The sequence below is a fragment of the Lampetra planeri genome, unplaced genomic scaffold, assembly GCF_965212315.1.
Source record: "Lampetra planeri unplaced genomic scaffold, kcLamPlan1.2.h2 scaffold_1818, whole genome shotgun sequence".
NCBI lineage: Eukaryota > Metazoa > Chordata > Hyperoartia > Petromyzontiformes > Petromyzontidae > Lampetra > Lampetra planeri.
This window is the reverse complement of record NW_027614560.1, coordinates 1-8877: the sequence shown is the minus strand read 5'-3', so window position 1 is coordinate 8877 and position 8877 is coordinate 1. Positions and strand designations below refer to the sequence as shown.

General features: G+C 40.8%; 1 protein-coding gene across 1 annotated transcript; it reads left to right on the top strand.

Moving 5' to 3' along the window:
• Window positions 1-501: 501 nt before the first annotated feature.
• On the top strand, window positions 502-7205 carry LOC144739969 (matrix-remodeling-associated protein 5-like; the record flags this gene model as incomplete). The annotated part of the gene is made up of 6 exons (XM_078622854.1): window positions 502-588; window positions 1366-1502; window positions 3874-4003; window positions 4814-5052; window positions 5207-5358; window positions 5832-7205. Coding segments are annotated over exons 1-6 (2119 nt in total), but the record flags the coding sequence as incomplete, so codon positions are not given.
• Between the last annotated feature and the right edge of the window lie 1672 nt (window positions 7206-8877).

The following is an 8877-nucleotide window of genomic DNA, read 5'->3' as shown; positions in this document are numbered from 1 at the left end:
GCAGTCAGTGGATAAAAACCAACAGTAAAAATATTTTGTTATTTCTGTGATGTCCCTAAAATGTACTACAAATTGTCGGTCACTGCAATTGTCGGTCACTGCAATCAAATGCTTATGAGTCATTAGATTACTGCTGCTGTGAGTTGCCATTATACAAATAAAGTCTTACTTGACTTGGCTGATTTGATGAGCTCCTAAATCATGCTTATCACTTTCTGTTTGAACAATGTCCATCCAATTAGCAACATTTAACGTTGTATGTAGTGATCGGTAGATGTAATTTGCACTTCACGGTCATTTTGGTCATACAGTTTGGTGCCCAAAACTGTAACTATGTTGGCAATTTATAGTTAACATTTACAATCTGGCACAATCCAGATCACCAGTCAATATTCACCATTCAAATGTACTGAAAGTTCGCATGTTCAGTCATTATCTAAATCCATTCATTATTTTCTGCAGGTGTATTAATGGCGTGAGCAGTCAGACAACTGTCTAGTCATGGTGCTGTTGTGGCGCACCAACATCTGCTGCAGGTTGGCGGAGGTGTGGCTTCCCCTGCTCCTCTCGTCACTGTTATGGCTCACGGTAAACCTCCTCACCTCACCATCCCAATGGTTGGTTGCACCTGTGTAACATATGACATTGGTGCATGATTAATTCAAATTAAATGTCTGCATAGACATTTATTTTCAATTTACTATGACTGATCTGCATAACATCAGTGACAAAACCTCGGGAGAATCCATTCAGTAATATCCTGTTTCTTATCTGGAACCATGTTGTAGTTGCAGCCAACTGAGTAAAGTAAGCCAGATGTCCTTTGACACAAGGGAACAGGAGGCATCTTCTTTTTAATATAACAGAGCAGTGGCTCCGCAGACTGCATAAAGTCTGAGCCCCGTCACCCTGAAGAGGAAACAACTCAAGAGTTTTCTCTCACATTTCTCACCTACCATCTGCATTATTGCTGATACTGCACCAATCTGTTGAACTAATGGTCTGCGCTCAAGAACTGAACTCAAGACATTTCAATCCCTTTACTTTGGGTAGCAACTACTCCCCAAGCATTTTCTGCTAAAGAACCATAATCTCTAAAGCGGATGTGCAGACCTCATCTCTATCTCTCCACACTTAGCTGGAAACCATCCAGTGATTGGCTGGAGGTCAGTGTCTGATGAGACCAACAAACCATCATCATTGGTGAAAAGCAGGAAAGCGAAAGAAAAAAGTTTTATTTATTGACGTTTGTTCCCTGTGTAACATTAGACTTTCTTTCTCTCCTTCCCAGTTTCCTGACATCCTTCTTTGGGATTCTTTCTTTTCCCAGGTTAATATCTAATCCCTTTACCTTTTCCATTGTAGATACCTGCTGTCTATTCTGTACCTTCCTGTCCAAGGAGCTGTAGCTGTCCTGGTGTTAAGGAGGTCCACTGTACATTCAGACACCTCCCAACTATACCAACAAACTTCCCTAAAGACACGGAGAGGGTCAACCTGGGGTAAGACGCAACCTCATGTTTAGTCTTTGTTAAAACACACAGAGGCAAGGACACATTGCCACAATGAGGGGACAAAACTAAACTATACTTTGTCAGAAAATGTTTTCTTTATATGAAAAATGACCAGTGCTACCACTTTTAAACATGAGATAAGTTCCCAGACTGAGGACAATTACACCTTTGCCTCGGGACCTGGATCACAAATTCATATTGCTCCTTGAAATGCCTCTATGACAAGTAAATCTGCATTGAGTGTTTAGGACAAAGGGTTGTAGCAATGTGCGGACTGTAAAGTCCATCGAGACAATTGTAAATTGTGATGTTGGGCTATAGAAAAAAAGGTGAATTGACTTGAATTGAATTACGAGCACAGGAAGTCAACAATACATCAAAGAAAGCATATCAGTTAGATAGTCAGCACACAGCCCACAGTGCATTTAATATGAGAACATCTGCTTTAAGCCCAAGAGATAAGAGTTCAACGCCAGCATGTGGTAGTGGACTGTCTCCGGAGGGAATAAATCTCCTAATCACTTCCATGTGGGTATTTGTAACAGAGATTTCAGCACTGTGGAGAAACAGTCCAGCCACCGTTTTGTATACTGCAAATTGCCGTGTCTAATAATTGGCTCTACATATTTGTATGGAAAACGACTTGGCATGCAGCGGTTTCACCGTTATTTAGAGGCAGTTAGCTGTTTGTGCATTGTGGGAAATGGCTATTGGTGCATTTTAGATACACTATTTGTGTTGCCTGCACCTCCATACCATTGGATTAGTACTTAGATGTGATAAAACATTTAAATTGTTAATGGTCACAAATGGTACTTAACATACTGTGTGTATTGCCAAGATTTGGTGCACAGGAGACAAACCTTCTCCATATGTGCTTCTGCCGTTGGAACAACAGCGCCTCTGAAAATCAGACTTAAAAGGTTTTGGAAATAGCAAGTGTTATAATAATATTAAGGTACAGCAGCACCATCAGTGTTAATTTAATGAAAGTAAAATACACAATGAATATAGTGTAAATGTGTATTCACATAGACAGAAACAAACAACAAAACAATTAAAAAAAATTGAAATCGGCATAATTTCCACATAAGAGGAACAACACAACAACTAACCAATCTGATGAACATACTAGTGCAGTATGGAGAGTCTGCACAACAGACCTTTGGAAGGGGACCAAAGCTCCAGGGAAATGATTCTTCTAAACATGAGACCACCCAGCTCCCATTACTGCAAATACAAGGCTTTGTTCACACCAGGCATATTTGGAGTGTTTTATTTACAGTGTGGGGCCTCGACATTTTTTGTTTAGCTTTGGAGCAATGTTGTTCCATTCAAATGGAAACTGCAGTTTTCCATGTTCAAAGCTTATTATACAGTGAGTGACATGAAGGATTCTGTGGAACACTGAAAGGAACACACAAATATTGTGTTTGTCATGAAATGCTAAAAGACAAGCCAACTGTGTGACTTTGGATTTGTTTTGGTTCACTTGTCATGTGACCATGTTTAACATGAAACTGCATTAAAAGCATTTGGAGTGTATGAGTACAGTGATTGTACTACACTTTGTCATCGACATGAGTTCACATCAACATTTTGTTTTCATGTTGTGACTTCCGACCATGTCAAAAACATTAAGTATTTAGAGTTGTTCCAATCCACACTAATGCCACAGATGAAGGCTAAGAAAAAAGCCAACTATAATAGAGTGGCTAAATTTGCTTGACAGAAAATTTCAAACCCTGGTCTCTGTTCGTCTTCGACCTGTAATGCAACCTGATTTTATGCCAAAGGTGAAATGCACTCACTGGTCCACTAGGATCTGTTGTCATTTCCACAGCTAGACATAAAACGTATATTTGACTTTGAAGGTGCAGCCCCGACTGAGGGCAATAAAATGAAAATCCTGGTCCCTGCTGTGTGTTGGTCTGTAGTCAGGAAAGTATGGTGTGTGTGTGTGTGTGTGTGTGTGTGTGTGTGTGTGTATGTGTGTGTGTGTGTGTGTTTTAGTATTAAATACAGGGTGTGTAAAAAAGGGCAAGAATGTGATGACATTCACCTAAGATGGGGGTTGGTTCATTATGGTGTAAAAAGGGATTTAACTGTAGGTTTTATAATTATAGAAATACACCCGTATCATGTGTGAACATATACTGTACAGTGCTGCTCTCTCAGCTCGTAGCACATGAATGAGAAACGCATTCAATGTTTAAGGTCACATATTGCCAAACACGCAAGGACTAACACCCTGGATTTAAAGCTAACAATTTACTGTCCTGTTCTACTAACTTGCTTTTGACGTTCATTTTCTCTTCCATCCAAGTAAATGGTTCTGTTTATTGTCTCTCTTTAACAGTTATAACAGCCTGACAGAGGTGGCAGGGTCAGAATTCAGGTCACTGCAGAAACTGGAAATGCTCATGATGCATGGCAATGACATAAACAAAGTCCACCCCGGAGCGTTTTACAGCTTGAGATCGCTACAGGTAAATGTGTGTGTGTGTGTGTGTGTGTGTGTGTGTGTGTGTGTGTGTGTGTGTGTGTGTGTGTGAGAGAGAGACAGAGAGAGATTAAACCCATGAGCGACGGTTGGTGTGATTTATTTGTAACAGTATGCCAACTATTCCTATGTTGTGGGGACAAAGATTTACTGTATCTACAGTCACACTTATGGGTACACAATCCAAGTCTACATTATGTAAATGATTATAGCTTGACTTGATAATGACTCATAAATTTGATGTAGGGGTTAGTTTAGAGTTAGATTTTAGTAATTGAGTAAATTTAGTAATTATGGGAGTCACAGAAATAATGAGATTCAATCCTGAAAGACTTTGTGGGATTTTGTACTTAATATCTTGCCTTTACTGGAATCACTTGTATATGTTATCCCACCTAGCTCTGAACACATTGTTGGTGCCAGTTGGATATAATTAAAACTGACAACAGACTGAGGAATTGTCACAAAACACAAGCCCAATCTGGTACAAGACATAAGGAAGAATAGTTGCCCTTGGTATCTCCCCTTTGATTTCTATTAATTGGGATGTGATGTAGCTCTAATCAGTGGTCTGATTTTGTATTTCGACACTACATTGTGAGACTCAATCAAAGTAAGATGAGGTACATTTTATGTTTGATATGTTAACATGGCAACTGCACCACCAAAACAATTTGTTGTATTTTTGATTGTGTTTAATTGTGATTGTGTTTAATAATACAATACAATACAATACAATACAATACATATATTAATACAATATATCATTTTAATTATAAATGTGTTTTTCTTTTAGATCTTGAAGCTCAGTTACAACAAGTTAACATCAGTGAACCCTGGATTATTCGAGGGTCTTGTACGATTGGTCCGTCTTTATCTGGATCACAACCTGATCCACTTCATAGAGCCGTACACTTTCTCGAGTTTGACCTCCCTAAAACTGCTGCAGCTGGAGGGGAACCTTCTGAAAGAGATCCACCCTCATACCTTCATTACAGTGTCAGTTCTGGGAAGCTTTTGGACCTCTGGGCTCAAGTAAGAAATACAAAGAGGATTGCTAATCTATATGCGATCATTGGACATGTGTATGGCTAATTCCTCACACCCCAGCAATTGTCTTACCCTCAGGAAAACTAAATTCAAAGTCTGTCAACGGCCCTGTTTCACTGTTGACCATATTTCGTTTCAGACACTTACACCTGTCCGACAATCTGTTCAAGCAGCTTCCTGACACAGTACTGAATACTGCGCCCAAGCTGGAGTACCTTTCTCTTCATGGAAATCCTTGGACATGTGACTGTCAGCTACAATGGTTGTTAGACTGGAGCTCCACACATGAGGGTAAGGACACACAAATGACCTCTTCTCAATATTCATTGAGGGACAAAATTATACCTCAAACCCATCCCCTTTCCACAACCAGTAATGCGCACAGAAGGTTTAATGGTAGGTTGTGACTTGAATGGGAACCTGGTACTGGTATGGCAACAATCCAGCTTTTACATAGCAGATTAATGATAGAGCTACTCTGAATAGACTGAATGACTGTATTTGTTCCACATTTATTATTACTTTATTATTAAATCTATTATTTGTCATTATATTGCTGATTTGCCTAAAAGAATCTTTTAACTCCTCCCATACTTGAGTTAGTTCTTCCTGCAGAACAGTTGAAACATAATAAATCATTCTTTTACTTGGCTGCAACACAGTTTTTGTCTCTTCATCTCTGTATCACTTACCTTAATCCCATCATGCTTTCTTGCCTTTTCTTGTTTAAAACCCTGTTCTTCATTTTTCATCCTCTCTCCAAGGGGTAATAAAGTGCAAGAAGGAACGTGACACAGGCTCCAGAGAGACTTGCCCCCAGTGCCTCTCTCCTCAACCCATGAATGGGACCCTCTTGCTAGGGTTAAGTTCAGACAAGCTTACCTGCCAAAGGCCAGCTCTTCGCTCTACCCTCAAACACAGGGACAATCCTATGTGGGCTGAAGCTGAGGCAGAGCCAGACCTCCCATACACCCGTGAATATGAAAGGCCATTAGGCCACCTGACTTTTGTTCTGAGTGACAGCCATGGTAATAGTGCTCACGTAGCATGTGATGTGCAACACCCTGGAGACAATTCACCAATTACTTGGACTTCAAATCCACATTCACCTGAAACGTTATCTGTCAATGTATCATTAGCGACTGCGCTTGAGTGTGAAATTGATAGGGAGACATTGCAAAATTTGTGGCAATTGGTTGCATATTACTATGAAAGCCCTGCAATCTTGGAGAGAGGTCTGCAAAGAGGGAACACCAGCAGAGCAACTTACCAGTATGCCCAAGTTGCAAATGAAAATTCACCATATTTTACAGACTTAAAGGGTTACTTAGTAGCAGAACCGTCTTGGCTTCTTCAACCCAAAGTTACTTTAAGGCTTAATAGACAAAAAACAACAACTAAGAAATTGGCAATGGATTTTACGACAGTAATTGTTGAGAATATTATTAGTCACAGAGCGCATGAGGAAGACAATGACCTTACATCTTCCTGGGCAATGATTCAACGTGGGACAGCTGGACGTGTTCAGAGTGCTCTTGAGGGATCAAAGGTGCACTTAGAATGCAGTGTTGTCACTTCAGACCAACAGGTCAAAGTGGAGTGGATGCTTCCAGATTTATCCATTGTGGAAGGTGTGACTGAGAAAGTTGAAATTTTAGAAACAGGGCAACTTGTGATTCCAAATGCATCACGGTCTGACTCGGGCCTCTACCATTGCATGGTCAGAACCAAAGCCGGTGTGGATTTGATGTCTTTAAGACTCACCATCAAGGAACGTGCACTCAGCCCCACAGCTTTTAATGGTCAGAAAATTACTGTTGAAAAGGGAAGCTCAATCTATCTCCCTTGTGAGGTTACATCAGTCCAGCCTAGTGAAACTGTGTGGTACCTGCCCAAAAAACAAATGCTCCTTCCCAAGCAACAGTCAAGAAGGGCTGAGGTTATGGAAAATGGAACATTGTTAGTCAGGAAGATGACAGAAGAGGATGCTGGAGAATACAGTTGTTTGGCCTCAAACCTGTACGGAGTTGACATGCTGTCACACATGGTTGAAGTCACAGGATCAAAGGTGTCAAAGGATAAGTCCAAAGTCCAGACAGAGCAGCAGATCTCACCCATTCACAAAGACGACTGGGAGGGTTCGGGGGGAGATTACCAAGAAATCATACATCCTTTTGCAACACAATTTCCTAGGGTACGGACAGGGCAAAGTAATCTTGATGGGTTTTCAAAACGGATTAGAATGAAATATTCAAAAAGAAAACCCAAGAAACCTCAAAAGGAATTAGAGCAAAATCAGTGGGTAAAGATTTTGGCAAAAACTAATCCCCATATCTCTGTGACCACAGAGCATTTACAAGCAGGGATCAGCAGTCTAACTCTCCTAGGAATTTCATCCACACCCACCACTACAACTATGCCCTCTACAACTACAACCAATGTCCTCAATGCCACTATTACATATTTCAGGATAGAGACTTCAGGTTTTCCAATCAACACAACAGCTAAGACTCAAATACATTTAACAGAGAAACAATGGAATACAAATAAGGAGGCTGAGACACTGGAAACACCACCAACGGTTTTACTGCCTCCACCGACCAAAAGCATAGAAACGTCCCTTCACCACTCAGGTCTCAGAGAGAAATCAGATGCTACCACAGCTGCTCCACCTGTTGAATCTCCCAGGCAATTTGAAAAAACACACACCAGGCCTTTCAAAGAAAGTCAACATAATTTTGTTCCTGGCAGGTCAAACAGGAGAAGGCCACCTTTTCGACGCAGAAAACTGCCAATGCGAAGAGTACATCCTCACCTAAAGCCAGTTAACCATTCATTGAACAATATCCTGACTACTGTTACCCCACCAACAACCACCACCACCACCACCACACCAACAACCACCACAACAACTACTACAGCTACGCCTACCCCAAAAACAGAGTATAAGAAAGAGGAAAAAGAAAGTCAGTATTATGGGGAATTTGGTTACAAGGAAGCACAGGTAGAATCAAACACTGAAAACACTGATTCAAGACATTTTCTGGACAGTTTTACCACATTATCACCCCCTACAGAAAAGAATCCCCTTAATAATAGTACTTCACAAAGACACAATTTATCTATTCCAGTAATGGGAATAGACATTACCACAGATTCTGGTAAAGGAACTATCACACATACTGAGAAAGACAGCAAAAACCAACACGTATTGGTGGGACAGACAATGGCGCATGAGAGAAACACAGAGAAATTTAGAAAGGACAGGGTTACACAGAACTACAATACACAGCACAGTATCCTGGTCTCTCAAAATATCTCAAAAGCTAACTATGAACCTTTAATCAAACAATATATTCCAACCAATGCAGGAAATTCATCCTCCAAAGTCATTACATCACAGTCGGGCAGAAGCGGAACAAGAGAAGAAATAATCCAAAAGGAAAATAAAGAGGAGGATAAGACTAGAACAAATCCTGATATCCACAGTTTCCCCATAGGGGAGCCCGTTCACCCCTGGCTCCACCAGCACAACCAAGGCTCAAGGCAAACAACCTCAACCCAGATGTCTCAGACACATCAAGACAGAAAACCGGGAAGGCAGGGGCAAAATAATATAGTTTGGCCTTTCCTGCTTCCCCACATACCCCCAACCACCCACTGGCCTTCAAAGAATCATCATCATCATCATCATTACCCCCTCAACCTTCCCTGGCCAGGTCAACAGTCATTTACGCATCCCAGGCAAGGTAAAATAACCTACTGTGTAAATGATGACATTTGCTTTGTATGAAATACTTATCTGAAACA